Source organism: Drosophila elegans, unplaced genomic scaffold (genome assembly GCF_018152505.1).
Source record: "Drosophila elegans isolate 14027-0461.03 unplaced genomic scaffold, ASM1815250v1 contig_149, whole genome shotgun sequence".
NCBI lineage: Eukaryota > Metazoa > Arthropoda > Insecta > Diptera > Drosophilidae > Drosophila > Drosophila elegans.
The window spans coordinates 303,861-328,120 of record NW_024545513.1 but is presented as its reverse complement, the minus strand read 5'-3'; the positions used below and the strand labels follow the sequence as shown (position 1 = coordinate 328,120).

The window sequence follows — 24,260 nt, the reverse complement described above, 5'->3', positions numbered from 1 at the left end:
CAGGGAGGTATAAAAGCCGCCTTTTTTCCGAATTCTCCATCGAAAAGCAGTAACACAGTCCAAGACTGAGCGAAACTGAGTTTTTTAATATAGGTTTAGGTTTGTCTGAAATTTATCGATTTCTACTCGATATTTGTCCTATCGCTTAACTATCCGCGGGTGGCAGCACTGATACATAGGCAGTGTGGCATCACCGGCAGCCACGGTTTATAAACAAACATTGAACGCATACACGGAGTACGGAAAAACTGGTTAAACACCCCACAGCCCCGCAATCTAATCGCTGCGATTCTCCGTGTTCCGCTCCGTCTCGCCCCCGCAACAGAGCCGAAGCCCATAAAATGCTCAAGATCGCCGCCGAGGGAATCGCGCCACGTCTAGTGGCCTGTTGCTCCATGGGAGTCACCAGTGCCCAGAGCAGCTGCCAAAGGATCGCGCCCCAGGCGGCCAAGGCCACCCAGAAGTACCTTTCGCAGTCGCAGCACCTGCTCAAGAAGCTGGTCATCAAGGATCACTACGAGTTCGATCAGAAGGTGAGTCAGGATTATGCAATGTGAAAGGTTGGCGTACGTGATTGGATTCCCGTGGAGCAAGGGGAGGAGCAGGAGGAGGCGGATCCACCCTATGACGCACTTGGCCATGGACCACGGTGTCCATATGTGTGCACGCTCGCCCCTTTGTTTGTGTTGGCCTTTTGGCTCGTGTATGCAAATGAGACCCAAAAACATTGGATACCGGTTTGAACCCCTTTCAGCCAGCTGTGGTGGGTCCACAAGAAAGGGGAGCCGCTATCTTACCTCCCACTGTTGGACTTCCCAGATTATCAATTGCAGGCGGATTAAGTGAGATAAGAATAGTGACCCATTGTTCTAATAGAGCAACTAAAAGATTTGTTTATGGTATGAATCACGGGCTCATCTTCATACATACAGCTGCGGTCGAAAAAATATGAGTGGGAAAATTTAAAGGCAGAAGAGCTTTTTTTTTGTTATCTATCATAATGTGTACTTGCCAATAAACAAAATCAGGTTTTAGAAGCCTTTGACATTGTTTTAGTCTTTTAGAAAAAATTAACAATAACTAATTCCTTAAAATTCACTTTTCAATAGACTGTAGTAAATGATTTTATACAACATAGTTCATAATTACAGCTTCACGAAATTGGAAAAAATATTACCAAAAGTTTCTTTCAAACTGTTTTTGAGTGCTATTTCCATAAGCTGAGAAATATTTTTATTTTGACCGCCGCTGTACATAGTTCTAGCTGACTGCAATGATTATATAAAACGTTTATATATTTAGTTTTCGTTAGGTTGCAGGAAGTTAAATCCACTATTAAAGCAACTTCATTATAGCATTCCCACCCATAAACGCATTTACAATGTTTATGCAATGACATCATGTCTATTAGTCAACTTGACTGCAATAATGTCGAGTAGATAGTTTGTTTTTAAAATAAAATACTTGGCTCATTTGATCTAAATGATTACTTAATTATTACTAAATCAATAATTACCTTAGCTAATGGAGTCTCTGCATTCGCTTTTGATCCGCAGGTGATCAACAGCGACAACCCGGTAATCGTGAACTTCCACGCCGAGTGGTGCGATCCCTGCAAGATCCTCACGCCCAAAATGCTCGAGCTGCTGGAGAACTCGAACGAAATCGACCTGGCGGTCATCGATGTGGAGACGAACCTGGATCTCGTCGAGACCTTCGAGGTGAAGGCCGTGCCCGCTGTGCTGGCCTTCAGGAACGGCGTCGTGGTGGACAAGTTCATTGGGCTGGTGGACGTCAACAGCATCGAGACGCTGATCGACAAACTGAAGCGGAAGCAGCAGCAGAAGCAGTAGCAGTAGCAGTAGCAAAATGGAAGTGGATGGATTGGTGGGTCTGGGAGGTATTGATTTTACACGTGAAACGGGAGACTGTAACTGCGATAAAGCCCAATGCAGTAATTGCAATCGTCGATGCTGAAAGAATGTGCACAAAATACTTTATTATGCAATAAAACTAATATTAATTATGGCTATGTTTAACTCACACGTCGCTGCTGTTTTGAATTCAGTTGGGCAGGTCCAGAATTGGTTTAGAATATTAGTGGATCGCTTTATTGTAGCTTTACACAGTTTACACAGATACATAAAAATCGCTCGCCCCAAGCTGGTTACAATCTAACATCCCCCCAGACAAGGCTCAGATTACAATTCGTTGGACATAATACAAATATACGTAAACATACGGTTTGGATTTGGGTAAAATAATAACTCAACACGTAAATATAAACAGAAATCGAAATATAAACAGATCGAAGCCCGCCGGTCGTGCGGTGCGGGGCGAAACCTACAAACTTAGACTAACCGGAAGCGGAAATGGACACGGCATAGCGGGTAACGATAGGGTAGCGGTAATGGCTGGCGGGCGTTCGTAATAAAAAACATTTTATTAAGATTACACAGCCGCACAAAGGAAAGCTGGAGTCAGAGTTAGAAAGCCGATTAATCGTTCGCTTAATGTTCAAGGTTATAAAGAAATTCAGCCTTGCTGACAACATTCCGAAAAAACTACAATCGTTGACTTTATTCAAAAGCGATTGGAATTTGTTTTCCAAATTTACCCTAAGAACGGCAACCGGACTACTTGTGCATGCAAAGGTTTGATCTAATTTAATTCAAAGTGGTACGAAAATCGGACAAAAGGCATATTCCGAATCGGAATCGAAATTTGTCTTTTTTTTTAATTTAGATTCCAATTGAAATCAGCAGTGATCGCATCAGTCAAGTGCTTAAGACCCACGAATGATTTGTGGAACTCCGAACTCCAAGCCTCTGCAGCTTTCTTTTGTGGGACTGTGTCTTCCGGGTCATGGTCAATCCTCAGGGCGGTCCGAGTGCAGACCGCCAACTGAGAAGATCCCATTGAATCCGCTGCGGCCGACGGCGGTCACCTCCTTCTCGTCCTCCTCCTCAGCGCGCCAGCTGAATGATCAGGGCAGCGCACATCTCGAAGAACTCCATGGTGTGGTGGCCGGTCGGCTGCAGCGGCATTACCCCGGAAACGCTCAGTGGCGGCGGGGTGAGGCTCTCCATGATGACGTCGTCGCCCTGCTCGACCTCGTCGTTGGTCAGCGACTTGAAGTCCAGTAGGTAGCTCTTGGCGTCCACCTGGTACAGCTGCAGCGACATCTTCGAGAACTTGCCCGTCTTGACGTTCTGCCGTCGCACCCGCACGTGGTACGGATTGATGATCTTCCACTCGTAGCTGAGGGCTTTCATTGCCCGGTACACCTCCAGCATGATGTCGTTGGGCTTGCTCTGCGATCGGATGCCGAGGTGCCACTTGGCGCGCTTGATGGGCGTGCCGCCGCGCGCGGTTTTCTCGGGGAACGCTCCGCCGCCAGAGTTCTGCACGGACATGGCCAGCTGGCGGTCCCGCATCGGCGCAATCCGCTCCGGATGCGGCCGAATGGTGCTGCTGGGCGTGCCGCCAGAAGCCGGCGGTACGGGCGTGGCCGTACCCGAGCTGGCTGCAGTGCCTCCGCCAACGGTCACGGTGGCCAGCGGGGCCTGGTGGTCCATCATCGACTGGGGAACGGGCGGCGGAGGCGGCGGTGGCGGCGAACCGGCCACAAAGAAGTTGTTGATCTCATTTATCTGGTTGGCCGCGTCGTCGGCGAAGCGCTTGTTGTCGATAATCAGATGGTAGGCGATGGCCAGCTGGTCATGCGGATCGCCGCTGAGCAGCGAGTTGTGCACCTCGGTCTCCTTGACGCCAAACTTGGTGCAGACCTCGGCCACCGCATAGGTGTCGATCACATTTGAGTCCTGCTCGATGGAGGAGGGGAAGAGGTAGGCCGGCAGATCCTTCTGGAACCACTCGTGCTTCTTGATCTCCTCGATGTTGGCTCGCTTCAGCGGGTCCACCTGCAGCATTTGGCACACCAGGTTGACCACCTGCTTGTTGAGGTACTCGGGTATCGGGAAGATGCCCGACTTGATTTTGCGGAACAGCGTCGGCACGTGCTCGTCGTCGAAGGGCAGTGTTCCGCACAGCAGGGCGTACAGGATGACGCCGCACGACCAGATGTCCACCTCGGGTCCGGCGTACAGCTTGCCGGAGATCACCTCGGGGGCCGCGTAGTTGGGCGAGCCGCACGAGGTGCGCAGGAACTCGCCGTCCAGCATCATGTTCGAGAGGCCAAAGTCCGCGATCTTCACGTGCATGTTGTGGTCGAGCAGCAGGTTCTCCGGCTTCAGGTCCCGGTGCACGATCATGTGCCGATGGCAGTAGTCCACGCCCGAGATAATCTGCTGGAAGAAGCGGCGCGCCTGGTGCTCCTGCAGCTTGCCGTGCTTCACGATGTAGTCGAAAAGCTCGCCTCCGCTTACGTACTCCATGATCATAAAGATGTCGGAAGGCGTGGAGATGACCTTTCGGAAAAGATAGGGAATGGCTAGTCATTAACTGGGAGTGACTGTATTCGCAAGTTTCCTCAAATCAAACAATCTACATGGCCAGGTTAAAGTTTCTTAAGGTAATGTGCTAGATAATAAACTCTTCCTATGCTAATCCCTTTTCACAAATGGAATATACATACAGTTGCGGTGAAAATAAAATCAATATTTTATGTCGAGAAAAAATCAAATGCATTTAAAGTTTGCTTAGAACTAGACAATTAAGATGCGTTATCGGTGTATTTAAATATTTCTTATGGGAAAGGTACTCTCGTTTCCCTGCCCGAAGTAAGCCGACGCTTAAATTTGTTTACTTGAATCATGTTTGTTGTGTTTAGCCGACTATCGGCCTTTTCATAAGCAAACTAGTGCCCCAGTTTCTGATGTAGCTCAGAAACACTTAATATTTACCCTGCTCGCTTAATGAGTTTGTTGATGTTTATGGAGCGTGCGAGGAGAAAATAACTTAGGATTGCATTTCTGCCAAAACAATTTGCTCCAATCAATTAATGGACAGTCTGTGGTTCCAATATCCCAATACTTTGGAAAGCGGAGTGTTGTTTATTTGTGTAAATGGGAAAGCCACTAGTTCAGTATCGGATATCTGATGTGGGAAGTCTGGTGCCCCGTGACGCAGGTATTTGCTCACCTGGTACAACTTAATGATGTGCGGATGGCGGAAGAGCTTCAGGTTCTGGATCTCCCTCCGGATCTTGCCCACGACGTCCAAGCTCTTGATCTTCTGCCGATTGAGTATCTTGACGGCAACCTTGACGCGGGTGATCTGGTGCTCGCCGATCTTCACCTTGCCGAAGGTGCCGGTGCCCAGGGTGGCGCCCAGTAGGTAGTGTCCGATCTTGACCAGCGGCTGCCCGTTGGCGCTGCCGGCGGCCACCGCCTCAGCGGCGGCTGCCCTCATCTGGGGCATCTCCAACTGGTGACTACCACCGCTCAGGGGGTGCTACTCTGCTGCGGGAAGGTCGTTATCGTTTATTGCGTAGTCCGCTGAATCAACAGAACGGCAACAGCAACAACACTCACGTTACGTTTACGTTCTTCCTGCCCGCAATCCCGTCCGTTTGGATTCGGATGTGAGTGTGGTTGATGCTGAGTTGGTTGGTTGTGTTGTATGCCTTATTTCCTGGTTTATGTTTATCCGCGGCAACGAGACACTTCGCTCGCCTTTTTTTTTCTTCGCGTTTTGCTTATTTAATTGACATTGGAAGGCGCTGGCGCTTCCCACAGTGGCTTCCAACAACAGAACAATCGTTCCAGCAGCTGATTCGCGCCATCTCTTTCTGGCCTTCCAGTGCCTATCGACAACTATCGACAGGGGGGCAGGGTTGACAGGTGCTAAGCAAAGAGGGCGCGCAATTCAAAAAATGTGTATTTGTCTTGTACGGGGAATTCATCTATATCCGAGCGAAAGTACTAGTCAGTGTGCTTAATTACGAAATCCGAATTTGTATCTTTAATTGAAAGGCAAACAAAATGCCCGCACTGTGATTAAAACACAAATTTATTACACCAACTTGATTTTTTATGTGGCTCTTTGGCGTGGACACCGTATATATAAATACATCTGTTCACCCAGGAAGTAATATAATTTGCTTGATCCAGGCGCATAAATAAAGTATACCAGCGGTAGCCTCTGTTTTTGTTTGTGTGTGTCTGTGAGGTGTACATCAACATTCAAATATCAATTTATCAAGAATACTGTCCTAAAAATGGTCAGTTTTATCGCAAAATTCAGTTTCAACGTTTTCGTTGTTCACAAATATGTGTGTATGTCTAAATTTGTATTTATTTTTTGTTTTGTAATAAAATTGGCACAGCTTCTTGCTTTCACCTGTCGAATAGACCCGCTTAAGCACTAGTAATATTCTTTTATACACGTAAATATGTAAACAACAATTCAGCTAAGCTCCGTTTTGCACTGCACTGTGCATCTCTCGCTCTCTTCCGCTGCCGCTGACATCATGCCGTCTCGCTTGCAGGCACGAGAATTCGATTTGTTTGTTTATTATGAATTAACTTTAAAATTTAAAGTTTAAGTACATGTGTTTCGATTCTTTTCCGCATTTAGTTTATTTTAGTCTGAAAAAAAACGTTACCTTAACTATGATAATGCTACGAGACTAGGTTTTACGTTTAAAGATTATGAATATTAAAAAAAATAAAAAAAATAGGGACTTCTGGGTCCCAGGGGTATGCTGGTTGGAAAATTTCAAGTTTATTTCATATTCAGCGATCTCCTTGTCGAGTTTTTGTTGAAGATTAACGGGGTATCGGAATCGGGTGTTTATACATTCATATATATTTATCTAATATATAAGTGTGTGTTTAGTGTAGAGTGTTGTGTATTTGGGTTCTTGGTTATACATTAATAATTTATTATTATGTAGTAAAAAGCAAGTGCCGCGAACGAACCCTTGTTCTTGCTGTGGTTTCCTTAAAAGTCTACAAATTAACCATCTACTCAGAGCAAGCCGTCCATTTTCCACTGTCCGTTGTCTCCGTATATCCGTCCGTGTCGCAGTGTCGCCGTACTCTTGGGTTAAATTAGTTAAGTTTCTGTATTGTTTGCTTTCTTGTCTCCGTGCTGAATTGCTGCTTGTTTTGCTTGGGTTTTGTATGCCCTTCATACAAATATTCATTGGAATTTTTCTTAATTTGCTTAGAAATTCGCATCGTAGTGCATAGCTTTAATCTGTATCGCGAAATCATCAAATCGATCATCAAGGATTCGACTCCGACCGTCTTTATGTAAGTGTTGGGGTTGGGGATTGTGTGTACTTTGGAACATTATTTCTTCTTACATCTTATTACACGCTACGCATCATCAACTTTGCCTAAAATCTGTGAAAGTGTTCTTTCTGTTCTGCTCATGCCTGCCGTGCATCTCTTGTTCGCCTCCTGCTGCCAATGCTTGGATTTGCTATTCCTGGCCAGTATGTTTTTATTTTAGTTTTGGATTATATATATATATAGTATGGTCTTAACCAATCCTGGGTCTCTGACATGGATATACATATACGGGTTACAACATACATACATACACATAGAGAGAGCGAGAGAGTTGGCTACTATTGGATCTGGATGTGGACTATTTCTTAATATTTCTTCCGATTTTGCTCGAATTATTCGGAGCTACCACCGCCATGTCCGCCGAACTGTCCATCTACCCCGCCTTCTGCGCCGTCTTCATCTGCCAGCGATGCATTGCTCATCTGGGCAATCAGAGTCATGGCATCCGAGTGCTCCTCCTCTGGCATCGTCGGCTCCTGGTAGCTCACGTAAACCAGCCCCATGGCGCACATCTCGCCGTTGGCCGTGTCGTAGTAGGTGACCGAGTTGACCAGGTCTTCGTTTATGTTGTAGAAACTCATGCAACCGCCACTCACTGCCACTTCAGGATGTGCTTCCTCTATGGGGATTGGCAGGGAAGGAGTAGGGATTGGAACAGGAATGGAAATGGGAACGGTAACGGGAACCAAGACGGGTGGAGCTAGAGCTATCTCCGAAAACTGGGATATGGGTACGACCATTGCCGTGTCAGAAACGGGAACGGAAAGGGCCAACACTGCTGGGTAGGCCGTAATCGTGGCTGGCAGAGAAGAGGAGGAGGAGGCGGTTGATGGATAGGTGGCGACCGGAAAGATAAGCGGCCCTAGGTAGTCGTGGAATATCTGGTTGTTCTGATGGTGGCTTACGAGCGGTGGTTCGTACTGAATCTGCTGCTGCAGTTGTTCTGCTTCTTGTTCTTGCTGGAGCTGTGGCAAGTGCCATTGCCTATAGGTTGCGGCTGGCTGGGGAATCGGCTGCAAATCGGCAATGGCAGCATGAACACTTCACCTGTGAGATGCAGCTAATATCGTGTAAAGAAATTAATGGCGTTTAAATAAATTTCTGTGCATGGTTATATGGATGCGGTTTTTGAGATCGTGTTGTTCTATTAGATCTACCTCTGTGCGCCATGTGGTGGAAGCCACCACCACCGCCTCCACCGCCGCCGCCGCCACCGCCGCCTCCGTGGATGGGCATGCCCATGCCCATGCCCATTCCCATGTTCACGCCCATGCCCATGTTCATGCCCATCGGATGCATCTGCTGCATGTGGTGCGGATGCGGACCACCCATGTTGTGGTGGTTGTTGTTGTTGTTGTTGTTATGATGGTTATTGTGGTGATTGTTGGGATGGTGGTGCTGCATATGGTGCAGCGGCGGATGGTGATGCGGATGCTGGTGGGGATGTTGAGGCTGATGGTGATGCGGCGGCATATGCGGATTATGGTGGTTGTTGTGATGGTGGTTATTGTGGTGATGCGGGGGCTGCATCGGCCCATTGGGACCCATATGCGGCGGACCACCGCCTCCACCACCACCACCGTTGCCACCTCCGATCTGGGACATAAATTGGGCCGCCTTGGCCTTGCCGTGCTCCTCGGCGAGGCGCACCCAGATTGGCTGGGATCCGCCCTCCGGCACCGTGTTGTTAAGGGCCTTGATCGCCTCCTGAGCTTCCTCGCGCTTGTTGTAGCTACAAAAAAGATGGGGTGGGTTAAATACCTTATAAGGGACCAGGGCTATACTAAGATCTTAAAAAAATGTATACATCAACCAAAATAAATTTATATTTTACACAAAGGGGAATAAGTTAAAGTTGTGAGGAGATATAAACAAATAGTTAAAAAACAACAAAGTTGTGTCGATTTGACAAATTAATAGAACTAAAGTAATAAAAACTTATATTCCTATTCATTTTCGGATTTTCATTTTTGGAATTTTTTACAATTTAAGAAATACAGCTTAAGTTTTCGTTAATTTTGACAGTTTCATATTTAGAGCATCCAATTTTACAATAAAGTTGTATAGATTTAAGGAATTGTATGAAACTCAGACCCCAAGAGGAAGACCTAAAAATGAATAGGAATGAATAACTAATCCATATTTCTATTGTTGTTGGGATTTTCATGGTCGTCATTTCTTATAATTTCAGAAATACAATAGAAAAATATTCGTTTAGTCTTACAGTTTATATCTAAAGCATTCTGGATGCATGTTGGAAACTTTTCCCCAATTTTACAACAAAGTTGTGTCGATTTTAGGAATTCTATGACAATCAGACGAATATATCATAAAGCTGTCATGGGAAAGATTCAAAAATGAATTAGGGAACTTATCCAAAATTCTACTAAGGTGCGCGGATTTTCATTTTTTTCATTTCTTACAATTTCAGAAATACAGCTTAAGTATTCGTTTAGTTTGACAGTTAATTTCTAGAGCATCCTGGATGCTTGTCAGGTACTTTGACCCAATTTGACTCACCGTACAAAAGCGACGCCGCGCGGACGTCCGGTGAGCTTGTCCCGCAGGATGTTGCGCTGTACAATCAGGCCGAAGGGCGAGAAGATGCGGTCAAGCATGTCGTCGTTGATGTTCCGCGACAGGTTGATCACGTACAGGTTGGTATCCTTGATGGACTGCCCACCAGGTCGGGCATAGGAGACCTGTGAGTGGAGGAAAGGAGTAGCAAGTGAGTCAGGGCTGACCGGAGGGATGTGGATGTGGATATAAGCCTACCTTTAAACGCTTGTTGCGCACATAGAAGCCGTTCAACTTCTGGATGGCGTCCTCCGAGTCCGACTCCGTTTTGTAGTCGACGAAGCCGTAGCCGAAGCTATATCCGGTCTGTTTCGGGGGCGAGCATTAAAAGAGGAGGATAAAACGCCATCGTGTGTATGCAGCGTGCGAAAGGGACAGCACCTGTGACGTGCAGTTCACCTGGTTTTCAACTGGACTGCAAACTCACCTTGAAGTCGCGCATTATCTTGCATGTGTTGATAGGACCGCAGCCGCTGAAGAGGTTGTACAGCTCGCGGTCGGTCATGTCCTGCGGCAAGTAGTTGATGATCAGGTTGGTGGCGCTGGTGCGGTCGATTTGCTGCTGGAGCTGCTGCTGCTGCCCGGAGCAGTTGTTGCCCTCGTTGCCCTGGCCGTTGTTCTGCTCCTCGTCGCCGGACTGCTCCTGGCCGTCGCCATCGTTGTCCCCATCGCCATCACCATCACCATCGCCATCGCCATCACCATCCTCATCCCCATCTCCATCTTCATCCTCCTGCTGCATGTTGCCGTTGTCGTCCTCGTCCTCGTCCGTGCCCTCATCATGGGCCACATTATCGGCAGACTCCTGCAGAGAAAGCAGAAAGGAAAATTGAAACAGAGTTCTGACAGTCTATGCTGCTGCCCACAAAACGCACCTCTAAGTCGGAGGACTGCTCCTCGTCGTGCTCCTGGCCCTGCATCTTTTCCGAGTTGGACATTTCCTTCGATTTCAAGCTTCAGTTGCTCCTCTGGATGCCTGGTTTTTTGCGTCGCAGTTCGCGCCACAAGCTGCAACAATAAAAAGAGATGGCAAATCAATTAGAAGTCGAATTCGGATTCGGAGTCCTTGCGAGCTGAAGTCCTCGTTGAGCGACGGCGGGTTGCGTATTGAGCGCAATCCGGAACTGCAGCTCGCAGCTCCTCTCGGCAGAATCCGAATATCTGTGTGTACATCTCGGCAGCCGAGCGGCCGGGGAGTGAGGGGGAGAGGGTAATGGCGCGTAATTAGCTGGAAAGTGAATGCAGCGCCTCCCCTCGCCCCGCCTCGTCCGGCACGGGATTTCAGATGCCGGAGTAAACCAAGTGCTCCATGCAAAACTATAAAGCCAAAAAAATCCCTGCTGGAAAAAAAACTATACCAACACGAAGTGCACTCACACTCGCGCACTCGCACAAACACGCACACGGAGATGCGCCTGTGTTAGTTGGCTTGGGGCACTGGGTAGCCAAAAAAAAAAGCAACACGGAAAAAAAGTGGATAACGCGGCGTTCTTGTGGAAAATTCACCGGCGGTCACGGAAAACGCACTCGACAGCTCCGCAGACGAACATTACTTACTTTTCACCAATCAGCTTGACTAACTGCACGGGAAAACAGCGGTTTTTGTGCACTTTTTCTCACGAAACGCTAATGCGGTAGAGGTGGAGAATAGAGGTGGCGAAACATAGATGGAAATATCGATGCATCGATGTTTTTCAACATTTTGGGAACATCGATGTTTTGTGGCGACCATCGATGTTTTTACCACATTACTAAAGTAAAAAAACTCAAGAAGTATGTAGGTAAAAAGATATTTATATATGTATAACAATAATAATGATAATATATATATGCATATTAAAGTAAGGCAAGTTCAGATAGAGTCAAAGAGGTACTTCAGCAAGGCTGCGCAGATTTTGTAACTTCCTCAGTGTTTAAGCAAAATAAATTAGTTTTTGGTACATCGATGTTTCATTGTTTTTTTTTTTTGCAAAAATCCGCGAGCATCGATGTTTCTCCAACTTTACTGGAGAACCAGCCATGAACCTATCGATGCTGCGATAATTTTTCTTCCTTTCCAAACTTCGATAGCCCGCTGTAACTATCGGTCTTTTTCCAGTGGAAGACAATTACACTACGAAAAAATATTTTAAAAATTTTTAAGTTAATCTGTACCTATTAAAGGAAAATAAAATACAAAATATACTCGATTCTTAGCGCTTTAGTAACTCTAATTTTTAGATTTAGCCTGACAATAAGAAATTCACCCCATTTTTGTCTTTTCCCCATTTTTTTTTAAATAAGGTAGGTATTTATGTAAACATTTCTTGACGGCAGTGTTACTTCAACTTGTGTAACTTAGTTTTCTGGTAAGTCGTTCCAACTTCGGCCTGGACATTTTCGTAGCAGAGAACACAATTAAAATATTTATATATTTTGGGAAATATTAAAAAAAATTCTCAAATTAAGGGTTAATTTCATTTATTAATAAGCCTGAAAGGATGGATTTCAACCTTGATCTCGACGGTTAGTGTTATCGAAACTTTGATAGCTTATTGATGGGGACCTTTTCGAATTTAAATTCAAAAGTTTTTGTAAAGTATCGATTTTACCTCAAAATTAATGGAACTATAACAGGATAAAAATAAACAATTCATAATGATTTGAAATAATAGATCCCTAAATCTTGACAGCAGTCTAGGTGAACGCTTTATTAACACAACAAAATTAACGTATAAACCTTAAGCGCTATATCTCATTTGGCATTCCCGATTCGGGTTCAAAATCCGAATCCGAATCCGAATCCGAATCCGAATCCTACTCGTGGTGCGAGTAGTGCTCGTAGTGCTCCGAATGGTGCACCGGCTCCTCATAGTGGCCGTGCTCGTGGACGTGCGACTCGCTGTGGTTCTCCAGGACCAGGCCGTGGTTGTGGTTGTGCTCGCTCTTGGGGTGCAGGATCTTCAGCTTCTGTTTGGTGCCGCCGATCTCGATGGGCTTCTTCACCAGGTGCTGGTCCTCCTTCTTGATGTAGACGGGCACGGCGTGGTAGTGGTGGAACTTGACGCTCTGGTGCGACGTGGCATGCTTGTGGTCCACCTCGTGGTGCAGTTCCGTCTCCTCGTGCTCTGGCTCATACTGGGCGTGGTGTTCCGGCTCATGGTGCTCCTGGTGCTCGTACTCCTCGTGGGCCTCGTGGTGGTAGTCGTGGATCTTCAGAGCTCCACTAACGGCCAGTAGAGCCAGGCAGGGAATCTGCAAGAGTGTTTAATAAAGGTTTTGTTTTTTAATTCATGATTGGGTTTCGGCACAAATATTCTAAAATTTATTTCTTATAAAGGAACGTAGAGGTTGTTTTAGAAAACGGGAACGAAATATGCATACAAAAATTGCAAAATGAAGCCAGGAACTTTATGCAAAAGATTTGAATTTAAAACATGTATTACAACAGAGGTTTCCAGATTCCATTAAAATCGGAATACAATTTAATACTATTTTCGAAAAGTGAAAAGAAAATGTTTTGTAAAAGTGTTTTGAAATGCCATCAAAATGCGATTTACGCTTTTTGACTTCACATTGAACGATTTTCAAAATAACTACTTCACGGATTTTAAAATTCTATTGTTTTTGAAAATGTACAAGGCTTCAAAAATAAAACTAAATATCAGCACTGTAAAAGCGTTGCACGAAACACGATCCCAGAATAGTGAATCTTTTGTTTTTATGGAGTCTCACTCCACATATGTATACTCCAATGCTTACAATAAATTTCAGCATGGTCTTGCGGAAGTTTGTTTCACACACTGAATCACAATCAAAAAAATGTTCAAAGATGTAGACCGTTACGCGAAGTGCTCTCCTTGGCAGTGGCGGGCTGAATGTGGCTGTGTTCGGGACCAGATTCGATTTATACCCGGCCAAAACCCAAAGCTGGCTAACTTGTGGCAAGCGAAATGTGAAATGTGCAACGGCAACACAACACAACACGGCAACGAACTTCAGTCAAAGTAGCGGGCTGTTTGCTGTTTGTTGTTGTAATTTATGGCCGCTGCCTGCCACAATTGTTTGGAAAATTCAAAAATTCGGCACGGGCATTCGTATAAAGGTGCGTGCGATAGTGGTCCAATTAAGGCGAATTACGTATACGGCATGTGGCCTTTGCCGCTGCCGTTGCGGCCAGTTTCCTGCGCAGGAAAAACCAGTTAATAATCAACGGGTTAACAACCACCCATCTACAAACCAGTCGCCGCTCAAATATTCGATACAAGTGCAAGGCAATTAGGCGCTAAAAGACAAACAATAAAAAGAAGAAAAACCTAAGAGAAGGCCAGTGTAATCGATGGCATCGAAATGTTGTCACATTTGGTTATCGTTTGAATTCTATTTGTGACCGAAAACCAATGGACAAAGGTGGCTTCCTCATTTTTTTTAACTATGCGAAGTTTTAAAACACTATTGTGATATATGATCATTTTGATGATGATTATCTTATGGCACAAACAGATATCTAGCATATAAAAAAAACCAAAGAGAAGGAAAGTGTAATCGATGCCATCGAAATGTTGTCACAATTGGTTATCGCATAAACTCTAGTTGTGATCGAGTATTTAAATAAACTCTTGTAATTTATGATAATTATCACGATTATTATTGTTTTCTGTTATTATTATCTGGACAAGATTTCCACTGACCCATATAATTCCCTGGGAGATTAAAGGTGAAATTTCTTCAAGAAACCGCCCATCATATGGTTATCCAAGTTCCGGCTGTTGCAACCTTTGAGCCAAGTCACCCCCCTTGATGGGCCAACCGCCGATGATGAATGATGGATTGAGTTGGAGTGAAGGGATTTTCACAATCTCTATGATGCAAACTGCAAGTGCGTTCCCCTCGAAGGGGCGTGGTAGGAGAAAGGTGCGTTTACTTTTAGCGATAATTGCCCGCCGGCTTTTCACATACATTTCGATCCTATTTGAATCAAATGAGCAATAAAAATGCAGCACAGCACAATACCATTAAACAGCGGCAGTTGAACGACTTTACCTGGGAAGCTCGCGAAAAGGCTAAAAATTCATTTCGTTCCGAATGCGAACCAAATCTGCAGCCGATTTTTTTTGGGTTAGTGTGCTCTGGGCGCACACGAAATGGCTCTGTGCACATATAATCGATTTGAAAAGTAAAAGTAAACTGCTTTCCCAGCCCCTCGATTTGCATAACAGCCATAACGCCACCATGGCAGTTTGCGAAAAATTTTATGTCCGACATGCACACGACTCATGTGGCTTTGTCTAGCCACCAGAAAGCAGTTTTAATTATAGATCTGGTGATAAATCGCCTTATATAACACCCAAATAGGCAGGAAGAGCTCTCCTCCCATTTGTGAAAAATCAAAAGGAAAAGCGCCAACCGGTCCAAGGATCAAGCGATCACCGATCGGGTAAGTTAACCTTTTTATCGGTTCTGGGCAGTCCTCCCAATTTTGTACGAATTGGAGAATATCAATAAAAACGACGGCAATAAAAATGCTTTAAGTGGCTAAAAAAATATAGATTTTGTTGTCTAAAGTTTGCTACAATTAAAAAAATACGCAAAAAAAAATTCTGAAGTCATGGGCTAAAAAACGGCAGTTTTGGGTGACCACTGTAAATTAAGAAACAACTTACCCAAAAATAAAATAAAATAAATAGTTTTTACATTACATTTACAACCATTATAGGTATAACCCAAAAGTAAGTAATTCATTACCTTTTATTCTACGTGAAAGCGATAAATGCCTAATCCGCCTAATAATTTGCTTAAATTTATAAAATAGTTTTTGCAATTCAAATAAATTATTTAAATTACATTTACATTTGAGTGACATACAGCCCTTTATTCTTTTTGATTCTTAAAGTCGGGAATGCAATAAATGGCTATTCTGCTAATAAGCCAATAAATTTCAAAGGTTTTTGGCTTTAAAACTTTAAAAAACATCTAATCCAAATTTGTCAAATTTTGTGCGTTTACTTACATTTGTAATATTTTTTTATTTATTTTATATTAGTTGTCGAGCTTAACGGTTTTTTTCGCTGCGTAGCTGGCATCTCTAGCTCTATGTCCAATCGATACATGGCGCGCGTGCGCAGATTTAACGGTAAGCAGAAGGCATTCTGGAATCCTCCGTAAAACAACCTCCAGAAGACACTCCAAAGACACTCGACATGGAACTGGGCGACTCCAAGCTGAAGGCGGTTCGCATACTGGGCCAGGGAACCTTCGGTCGGGTGTTCCTCTGCTATCAGCACGAGGGGCGCGGTCAGCCGGACCGGAGGGTGTGTGTCAAGCGGATCATCGTCCGGAACCCCAAAACCGAGCTGGGACTCATCAAAGAGGAGGTGTACATCATCTCGCAGCTGCGCCACCCGCACATCGTCGAATTCCTGCGCTCCTTCAGCCACGCGGGCACGGTTAACATAGTGATGGAGTACGTGCCCAACGGCACCCTTAGGGAGGTTATCCGGCAGCTGCCGGGAACGGGAGGCCTCCATCCGGAGCGGCTGTTGCGCTACTTCCGCGACATGGTCGTGGGCCTGGAGTACCTGCACATCCGCTGCGTCATCCACCGGGACGTGAAGCCGGAGAACATGCTGCTCGACGCCAGCGACCACGTCAAAATCGCCGACTTTGGAATATCCAACGTGCATGCGCCCAGCACTCAGCTGCAGGCGGGCCTGGGCACGCCCATGTACATGGCCCCAGAGGCGATGTCCAGCCAGGGCAAGGTGGACTTCAAGTCGGACGTGTGGTCGCTGGGGCTGGTCCTCTACGAGCTGTGTCTCGGGCGCAGCCCCTTTGCCGCCCTGCTGGACCAAAAGGCCACTCTGGCCCAGTTGCACGCTGTAATCCAGGCGCTGGTCCGTCCCCGGCTCGACTGCATGCTCATCCGGAGACTCCACGACCCCGTGTGGGCAAACCTCTGCGAGCTCATGATCGTATACGAGCAGGAGTCCCGCATCTGTGTGCCGGATCTTTTTCTTGTGGACGCCAGGGTCACGGCGGCGCTGTACAAGCACTACTTCAACTACAGCTACTAGCGGAGAGAAGACTGTGATCCTCCAGAGCTGCACGGGAAACCTTGAAAACATCATCATAGTACTTATAAAACTAGCTAGATTAAGCAATAAACTGTGTTCCTACTAAAGGATTTCCCAAATTTAGCAATTATATAATAAGCAATAATACAGATATACGAGGACCAATATGCATCTGCTGCATGACTAAATGTCAATAACATATCCTTTATTTTCTGGTCTCTGTCTCCAACTTCAAATTCAACCTCGAAAATGTCATTTTTGTACTTTTAAGCCTAGGATAGATTAAGCAATAAAAAAATATGTGAACTGTGATTTGTGGGTGTTTATGTTTCTACTAAAGGGTTTCTTAACTTTATAAAATTATAGAGTAAGCAATTGGTGTGTGATGACCAACCTTCAGGCTTAAGGCATCTGCTGCAGAATCCTTTTGTCTTCGCTCTAACCAAATGAGCCGCAGCAATTCGTTATAAACTCATCCTTTAATAATTTATGGTCTTTAAACTATAGAACACTAATGCTTCTGACCCCGCTGCTGCTGCTGCTGAATCTTTCGCTTGAGGCTCTTGACAAGGGCGTTCTGCTCCAGCTGCTGCTTGCTTCGCTTGGGGGCCACCCCCATCCCCACCTCATCCCCGCGGACGCCGCCCTCGACTTGCTCCTGCCTGCGCTTCAGCTTCTCGCCAATGATCTGCTGCATGCCCTTGGTGGCCTTGTAGTGAGAGTGGGTGGGATCGATGTTGAACTCGTGTGACTTGTAGACGGCCCCAAACCGCGTATCGTTCAGGTCCACCTGGAAGTCGTCGTCCGGCTTTTCGGACTCCTGCGGCTTGTTCTTTGATTTCTTCAACTGCTGACGCCGCTTTCGCTTCGAACCGCCCACCGCCTGCTCCTCCTTTAGGATCTTGGACAAGCTGAAGTGCTGCTTTTCGTCGCGTCCGTCGCCATCGTCCAGCAGGAGTTCCAACTCCTTCTCCTGCTGCTGCGCCTCGGCGTTCTCCTCGCCATTGACCTTTTCCCGCTTTTGCTTTTTCTTCTTGTCCTGCTTCGTCTTGGGCAGAGCATAGTCCCCATTGGCGAACTCCTCGGCGAAGTAGGCATCGTTAAGATCAATGCCATCGGGCACCATGGAGGCATCACTGTCGTCGTCGGCATCTCCACCTCTGGCCTCGATCTGACGCTGGCGACGCTGCTCCTTGCGCTGCCTGTTCTTCTCGTTGCGCTTCTGCAAAACCTTCTCAATGGGCGTGAGGTCGGCCTGGGTCTTCGGCACTTGCTGCTCATCTTCCTGCTGCGGCTCCACGTTCCAGGTCATTTCCATTTCGTACTTTTGCTCCTTGGCCTGCTTTTCCTGCTCCAGGATGTCGGCCAGCAGGTTCTTGTAGGTGGCAATGCGCTCCTGCTTCGAGGGCTTCTTGGGCTTTTCCTTTTTCGACTCCTCTGGCAGCTCCAATTCCCGTTGAGCTGGCTGCTCTGCCGGTGGCTGCTCCTCCTCGGAGTCCTCCTCACTGCTGTATGCCACTATCTGGCGCAACTCCTTGTCCGTGAGCTTGTCCACCTGACCGCTGGAGAGCTTGTCGCCCAGCTCTCGCCTGTCCAGCGCCGTTTCGTCCCAGGTAAGATCCACCTTGGCCTGCTGCAGCGCCGTGGTGGTGAACTGGCGCGGCTTATAGCTGCTGGCGTCCGGAAGCTCGTGGCATTCGTCCGAGGGCGTGTCCTCCTCGAACGAGGTGTCGTCCGGGATGAAGCGCAGGTCCACGCGGGTGGCGGAACTCTCGTACTCGATGCCGTCGCACTCCTGGTACACTTTGTCGGCCGTAGATATGGTGTCGCACTCTACAACGGCGTAGTAGTAGCGCAGACGATTCAGCTGGTACTGGCGCAGCTTCTCCATGTGGTAGTCCTCGCCCTCCTCCGCATCGCTGTCCTGCTGGCGGACCAGCTCTTCGTCAGCGTCGGGGTCGTCCTCCGGCTCCATCTCTTTCCGCTCCACCAGCTCCTTGGGGCCGTGGACCTCCTCCTCGGCCATGCGTGCCTTGCCGAACTCCGAGGGGTAGATCTTCACGCTGAGGATGCTGCCGCCGGGCGGCAGGAAGGAGCTCAGCATGACCATCAAGTCCTCGGCTCGTATGCGGTCCCAGTCCATGTTGCAGACAGCCAGGCGGCGGGAGCTCTCCTCGGTGCTGCCGGCATCGTTGTCCAGCTCACCCCACACGTGGTCTATCTGCAGTTCCGGCCCCTCCTGCTCACCGTCCTCGCCCTCACTGTCCTCCTCGGAGGAGGAGTCCGTGAGCAGACGGCCTTCTCCGCGGGCGTAGTCTACGTCCGGGTTGGTCAGTCGCTCGCGCAGGTTTTGGGGCACCTCGAGACCATCACTGTCCAGATCATCGTTGCCCTGCTCCTCCAAGTTGGCGATGGCCAGCTCCTCGGCCCGCTGTTCCTGCTGCTCCGCCTCCACATCCGAGTCAGCATCCTTCGTTTTGGCCACCTCTTTTGCCTGCTCCTCATCGCTGTCGCTTTCATTATCGTCCAGCTCGTAGAACTTCCTCAGGTCCTCGGAATTGCTCTTGTTCACCGGGCGGCCGTACTTGTCCACAGTGTACTTCACCTTGAACTTGTCGTCCGTGAACATGCCCTGGAAGCGCTTGTCGATCTTCACCTTGCGCTGCACCTTGGGAACACCGCGGAACCGTGGATCGGCCAGCAGGTGCTGGAAACGTGCATCCCGCCAGATTCCGCTCTCTGGATCGGTCGCGGTTTCCTTCGCGACCTGGCCCGCCCCCTTTCCCGCCGCCTTCTTGGCCACTTTTCCGGACTTCTCCTTCGTTTTGGCCATTTCGAAGGCAATTTACAGCGATGCAACAAAGAGCTTAATGTCAACACGTGCGGTGCTCGGGAGGGTTGTTAGAGGTGGTACTACATCGATTCATTAGAAACATCGATGTTTTATTGCGACTGTCGATGTTTTTGCCAGATCACAAAAAAAAGATTTTAAACTAAATTGCTTTTATAAATGAGCCTGAAGACTGCGACCCATTGTGCTGTACTTCCGAAAAGTCTCAACCGCCGATCACGATTAATATTTAAGGATCCATGTAATTTGTAATGTAATAAAACTAGGATTTTTTAAAATAGTGCGCTCTTGGCCTTCTCCAGCCCTGCGATAATACACCCATCGCTTATCGCTAAGTCCGCCTATCGCCTATCGAAAAGTCATCGATGACGACTTCTTGTAGTTTACCAATAAGCGAGTGTTTTTATTTAACTTTTTGCGCATTTACCGAGCCAAGTTACCCACCTGCGACCACGGCGATGCCCGTCGTTTCTCGCTTCAGCCGCCAGTGAGCCAAGTGGGCCGATCTCCAGGGGATACTCCACAGGCTGCCTGCGTGGATGTGCTTGGGTTTGGATGTTTGGGTGCCGAAGTGGAAACTTAGCTCCAAGAAAATAAACCAATAGCAATCAGTTAATTGCCGCGATTACGACCGTGTAGTGGCCAGATAACCCGCCTCGTCGGTAGCAACAGCAACAACAATAGCACAGCGCATATACCGCTCCTCAGCGGCAACAACAACCACAACGATAAGTGGAGCAACGAGCGGTACGGGGAAAGCGGACCGGTGATGAGTAATAGCTCGGAAGGTAACGGGACCGGGGGCCGGCGCACCGTCGACTGGCAGAGATTCGGACTCGGAGGCGACGAGGATGGTGATGTGACGGTGGCCAGCTTCCGCCAGCGGACCAACAACAACACTGGCGGATTCGTGGACCTGGGCAACGAGTATACGTACGCGGCTGGTGGCCACCATGCATCCGGAGCCAATGAGATCTTTGCGGGCGAGCAGGGTGACAAGCCCTGGTGAGTAAATCTCATCGAGAATTCCCTTCTGGTCAGGATCCGAATCTGAAGTCGAATCCTCAACAGGTGGCGCTCCAACTTCTTCATCTCGCAGCCCGTGCTCTTTGGCACGTGGGACGGAGTGTTCACCTCCTGCCTGATTAACGTGTTCGGCGTGATCGTGTTCCTACGATCCGGATGGATCGTGGCACAGGCAGGCATCCTCAACGCCGTGCTGATAATCTTCTGCACAGTGGTCATCGCCCTGGTCAGCGTGCTGTCGGCCATCGGGATCTGCGAAAGGTGCCGCGTGGAGAGTGGCGGGGTGTACTTCCTCATAGCCCACACCCTGGGCTCCCGCTTCGGTGGCGCCCTGGGACTGCTCTACTGCTTCGGCCAGGCGGTGGGATGCGCCCTCAACGTAATGGGATTCGGCGAATCGATGGCCGGACTCGTGGGGCTCGAGGGAAACAAGTGGGCCATCCGTGGCTTCGCCACTGCGGCTGTGCTCCTGCTGGGCTGCATCAACGTGGCCGGCGTCAAGTGGGTCATTAAGCTGCAGTTCATCCTGCTCATGATACTGCTTATCTCAGCGCTGGACTTCATGGTGGGCAGCTTCACCAGCGAGGAGAGTAAGTGTTGTGTTTTCGCCTAGTAGACAGATATCGTTAGAATCACACGTTTCATAATGAACTACCATTTCATTTTCCTTTGCAGGCGAGGGCTTTAACGGCTGGGTGAGCGGAAACTTTGTAGAGAACCTGTGGCCGAAGTATGACGATGGCTACTCCTGGTTCCGGGTGTTCGGCGTCTTCTTCCCCACCGTCACCGGCGTGCTCTCGGGCATCAATATGAGCGGCGACCTGCGCGCCCCCTCCACAGACATTCCCAACGGCACCCTGGCCGCCTTTGGCACCTCGTAAGACTTTCTCAGCCCAAAGCAATCCCTTGGTTGTGCCTAACGAGGTCTCATTACATTGCAGCACGTTTCTGTACCTGGTGTTCGTGCTGTTTTTGGGAGCCACCTGCCAGCGGGACATCCTGTACACGGACTACATGATCTCCGTCAAAGTGTCGGCCGCTCATTTTCTGCTCTTGGCGGGAATCTACGTGTCTAGTATGTCGTCCTGCCTAGGCGCCATGTACGGCACCCCACGCGTCCTACAGAGCATTGCCAAGGAAAGCGTCATTCCGGGTATCGATATCCTGGGAAAGGGTGTAAGTAGCTTTAGCTATTAATTGGAAAAATAAACAGGAATACAAGCTGATTCCTTTTCCCTCCCCTTTCAGCGTGGTCCCAACAAAGTGCCTTTATACGCCATGGCCATCGTGGCCTTGGTCACGGTCACCTTCATTATCGTGGGCGACATCAACTTTCTAGCGCCCATCGTGACCATGCCCTTCCTGTTGACGTATGCCTGCATCGACTACGCCTACTTTGCCCTGGCCCAGACCTTCGACATCCAGGAGCAGCGCGAGGAGCGTTTCCGCATCCAGGCCTCGAGTCCCAGCTACGAGACGCGTCGCTACGGCAGTGTTTCGGACACTGGCAACGACCTGGACCTGCTTTTTCCGGATCGGGTGCGCCACAAGAACCTGCAGAGTCCGCAGAACTCACCGCTGCACCAGACGGAGCCTCTGCAGTTCAACAACGAGGGGCCCAGCACCTCGCACCAGGCGCAGGTTTTGAATTCCGAGGCGGACACCACACTGTCCGTGGAGCAGGCAGCCGGGCAGGGCGGCAGCGAGCAGGAGCAGGAGCAGGATAACGAGGCCGAACCGATCGCGCCCATCCGCCCGCCCATCCACTCCAAGACGAAAAACTGGTACTCCGGCTACTGCAACCGGTGGGCCTCGCTGCTTGGCGTGAGTTTGCAACAGGCATTAAGCTTGCTTATTTGTCCATATCTGCTTTTTTCCTTGTAGGCTTTCACTAAGCTGCTGGTTATGTTGCTGGTGAACTGGTACTATGCCCTCACCTGCTTCCTAGTGGTGTTCGTTGTGTGGTTCTATGTGGGCACGGCCAACCCGGCTGTGAAGCCAGGTCTCACTGCGGAGTTTAACTTCTTCGCCTGGCTAAAAAGCGTAATTTTCCGATGCTTCGGGTAAGTTTCGACTGCCACACTGACCAACACTGAGTGCCCATTTGAATGCGGTCTCCCTCTTTTTGGTGCACAGCAAACGAATAAATGAGTACGAACAGATCGTGGTTACTCCATCGTGCCCTGGTGTGGATCTCTCGCCCACGCAGCTCAACGAGCAGAACGAGGACTTCCGCCCGCGGCCCAACTACCATCACTCGTCCGTCATCGAGGGTCGCCTCATCGATGACATCTAGACCCCACTGGGCATCTGGGATCTGGGCATCTGGGCATCTGGGATCTGGGATCTGGATGGGTGGTTAGAGCATAGAGCGGATAGAGCAGGGGACGTGGCTGTGGAAAGCAATAGTCGACTGCATTTCTTTTACGCTAAACAGTACTAAGCTTAACTAATCTAGAGTGAAGTGATGTGAAAAGTGAAGCCAGCAAAGCAACCAAACTAAACTAAGCCCTATACTCTACATATTTATTCGCTATATATGTTTGTGTGTCTGTAACAACGTGTTTAATGTATTGCTAGGAATAGCGACAGCTGCGGTCGCAATAGGAGCAATTCAAGTTCCCCTTTATATAGTTATTGCTTGTTTTAAACAGTTAAGAGTCTGTGTGAGGCATTTTATCAGGATTTTTCCACTAGTGCATCTTTAATATGGTTGAGTTTTTATACAAATTGAGAACGTTATATATAAGATCAGAAAATTTTATTAGACTGTCTTGATAGATATGGGTTTTGACAGCTATTCAGTTTTGGAAATTAATCAATTTTAATTTTGTTCTTTTTTAAGAAAGGTAGAAAAGTGGGAAGAAACAGGGAATATGATTAAACAAAAAAATGTGAATTATTAGAGCTTTACAAAGTTAAAGTTGTCAGGCTTTTATTTTGACCGCAGTTGTTCAGTCCGGTATTTAACACCAGCCCACCCACTCCCTCGCAGCACACCCACTCCCAACACCGCACACAACTATTTAATTGTAATCTTAAGTTTCGCATACGTTCGATGTGATCCTTGCTCGCGTAGTTCTTTAAAACCGATTTCTTCTTGATCGAGATCATATAAAATGTTGCTAAATGGATATGTTTCTGGTGTTTCCGCACACAAAACACATTTTAAGGAGACATATGTGATACTGAGATAATAAGTGAACCAATAATCGAAACCAGAAATCAAACTCGATTATTTGGCGCCATTGCATTTAAGACGAACACAAAAAAGCACAATGAAAATGTTACAGAACCCAAAAAACAAGCCTAACACAACTCCTAACCTAAGCTGTACCCTGTATAAGCATCTCGATGAACAATAACAATAACAGACTAAATTCATAATATAATCCCGTAATCCGCGTACTCACTCGCCATAAGCATTCTGCAGATATATCCAATAAACGCACTCTATAAACACTAGAGTGGGTCTGTTTAATGAACCCATAC

General features: G+C 47.7%; 7 protein-coding genes across 9 annotated transcripts; 3 read left to right on the top strand and 4 right to left on the bottom strand.

Moving 5' to 3' along the window:
• The first annotated feature begins 176 nt into the window (after positions 1 to 176).
• LOC108135915 (thioredoxin, mitochondrial) lies at positions 177 to 2,045 on the top strand. Its single transcript, XM_017256849.2, has 2 exons — positions 177 to 533; positions 1,557 to 2,045. Exons 1-2 carry the CDS (start codon positions 342 to 344, stop codon positions 1,851 to 1,853), a joined length of 489 nt encoding a protein of 162 aa, XP_017112338.1. The 5' UTR covers positions 177 to 341; the 3' UTR covers positions 1,854 to 2,045.
• A 39-nt stretch (positions 2,046 to 2,084) lies between these two features.
• Positions 2,085 to 5,712, bottom strand: LOC108135913 (5'-AMP-activated protein kinase catalytic subunit alpha-2). Of its 2 annotated transcripts, none has more exons than XM_017256844.2 (3): positions 5,496 to 5,712; positions 5,104 to 5,423; positions 2,085 to 4,430 (listed from the first exon to the last, which is right to left on the bottom strand). In XM_017256844.2, exons 2-3 carry the CDS (start codon positions 5,380 to 5,382, stop codon positions 2,967 to 2,969), a joined length of 1,743 nt encoding a protein of 580 aa, XP_017112333.1. In that variant the 5' UTR covers positions 5,383 to 5,423; positions 5,496 to 5,712; the 3' UTR covers positions 2,085 to 2,966. The 2 variants fall into 2 exon arrangements, with proteins under 2 accessions (XP_017112333.1, XP_017112334.1); XM_017256845.2 differs by having other exon boundaries at positions 5,104 to 5,420.
• Positions 5,713 to 8,163: 2,451 nt separating this feature from the next.
• Positions 8,164 to 11,508, bottom strand: LOC108135914 (sex-lethal homolog). 2 transcript variants are annotated; one of them, XM_017256848.2, is made up of 7 exons: positions 11,397 to 11,508; positions 10,715 to 10,847; positions 10,267 to 10,644; positions 10,038 to 10,145; positions 9,783 to 9,964; positions 8,420 to 8,994; positions 8,164 to 8,309 (listed from the first exon to the last, which is right to left on the bottom strand). In XM_017256848.2, the coding sequence occupies exons 2-7, from the start codon at positions 10,775 to 10,777 to the stop codon at positions 8,164 to 8,166; spliced, it is 1,452 nt and encodes a 483-aa protein (XP_017112337.1). In that variant the 5' UTR covers positions 10,778 to 10,847; positions 11,397 to 11,508. The 2 variants fall into 2 exon arrangements, with proteins under 2 accessions (XP_017112337.1, XP_017112336.1); XM_017256847.2 differs by lacking the exon at positions 8,164 to 8,309 and having other exon boundaries at positions 8,341 to 8,994.
• Positions 11,509 to 12,480: 972 nt separating this feature from the next.
• Positions 12,481 to 13,709, bottom strand: LOC108135909 (histidine-rich glycoprotein). The gene is made up of 2 exons (XM_017256827.1): positions 13,581 to 13,709; positions 12,481 to 13,073 (listed from the first exon to the last, which is right to left on the bottom strand). Exons 1-2 carry the CDS (start codon positions 13,593 to 13,595, stop codon positions 12,636 to 12,638), a joined length of 453 nt encoding a protein of 150 aa, XP_017112316.1. The 5' UTR covers positions 13,596 to 13,709; the 3' UTR covers positions 12,481 to 12,635.
• Positions 13,710 to 15,830: 2,121 nt separating this feature from the next.
• LOC108135928 (CBL-interacting protein kinase 25) lies at positions 15,831 to 17,203 on the top strand. The gene has a single exon (XM_017256873.2). It carries the CDS (start codon positions 16,019 to 16,021, stop codon positions 16,889 to 16,891), a length of 873 nt encoding a protein of 290 aa, XP_017112362.1. The 5' UTR covers positions 15,831 to 16,018; the 3' UTR covers positions 16,892 to 17,203.
• On the bottom strand, positions 17,199 to 19,812 carry LOC108135927 (pre-rRNA-processing protein esf1). The gene has a single exon (XM_017256872.2). It carries the CDS (start codon positions 19,722 to 19,724, stop codon positions 17,403 to 17,405), a length of 2,322 nt encoding a protein of 773 aa, XP_017112361.1. The 5' UTR covers positions 19,725 to 19,812; the 3' UTR covers positions 17,199 to 17,402.
• A 275-nt stretch (positions 19,813 to 20,087) lies between these two features.
• LOC108135926 (solute carrier family 12 member 8) lies at positions 20,088 to 24,233 on the top strand. The gene is made up of 7 exons (XM_017256871.2): positions 20,088 to 20,747; positions 20,814 to 21,358; positions 21,444 to 21,645; positions 21,710 to 21,944; positions 22,017 to 22,592; positions 22,653 to 22,831; positions 22,905 to 24,233. Exons 1-7 carry the CDS (start codon positions 20,512 to 20,514, stop codon positions 23,062 to 23,064), a joined length of 2,133 nt encoding a protein of 710 aa, XP_017112360.1. The 5' UTR covers positions 20,088 to 20,511; the 3' UTR covers positions 23,065 to 24,233.
• The last annotated feature ends 27 nt before the right edge of the window (positions 24,234 to 24,260 follow it).

Excerpts from the sequence above, each read along its gene's own strand:
- LOC108135915 (XM_017256849.2), top strand. The coding sequence starts at position 342 with ATGCTCAAGATCGCCGCCGAGGGAATCGCGCCACGTCTAGTGGCCTGT. Across the intron at positions 534-1,556 it reads ACTACGAGTTCGATCAGAAG|GTGATCAACAGCGACAACCC; the intron begins GTGAGTCAGGAT and ends TTTGATCCGCAG.
- LOC108135913 (XM_017256844.2), bottom strand. The coding sequence starts at position 5,382 with ATGCCCCAGATGAGGGCAGCCGCCGCTGAGGCGGTGGCCGCCGGCAGC. Across the intron at positions 4,431-5,103 it reads ACATCATTAAGTTGTACCAG|GTCATCTCCACGCCTTCCGA; the intron begins GTGAGCAAATAC and ends CTTTTCCGAAAG.
- LOC108135914 (XM_017256848.2), bottom strand. The coding sequence starts at position 10,777 with ATGTCCAACTCGGAAAAGATGCAGGGCCAGGAGCACGACGAGGAGCAG. Across the intron at positions 10,645-10,714 it reads AGCAGTCCTCCGACTTAGAG|GAGTCTGCCGATAATGTGGC; the intron begins GTGCGTTTTGTG and ends CTTTCTCTGCAG. Across the intron at positions 9,965-10,037 it reads TGCGCAACAAGCGTTTAAAG|GTCTCCTATGCCCGACCTGG; the intron begins GTAGGCTTATAT and ends CTCCACTCACAG.
- LOC108135928 (XM_017256873.2), top strand. The coding sequence starts at position 16,019 with ATGGAACTGGGCGACTCCAAGCTGAAGGCGGTTCGCATACTGGGCCAG.
- LOC108135927 (XM_017256872.2), bottom strand. The coding sequence starts at position 19,724 with ATGGCCAAAACGAAGGAGAAGTCCGGAAAAGTGGCCAAGAAGGCGGCG.
- LOC108135926 (XM_017256871.2), top strand. The coding sequence starts at position 20,512 with ATGAGTAATAGCTCGGAAGGTAACGGGACCGGGGGCCGGCGCACCGTC. Across the intron at positions 20,748-20,813 it reads GAGCAGGGTGACAAGCCCTG|GTGGCGCTCCAACTTCTTCA; the intron begins GTGAGTAAATCT and ends AATCCTCAACAG. Across the intron at positions 22,593-22,652 it reads GGTGGGCCTCGCTGCTTGGC|GCTTTCACTAAGCTGCTGGT; the intron begins GTGAGTTTGCAA and ends TTTTCCTTGTAG.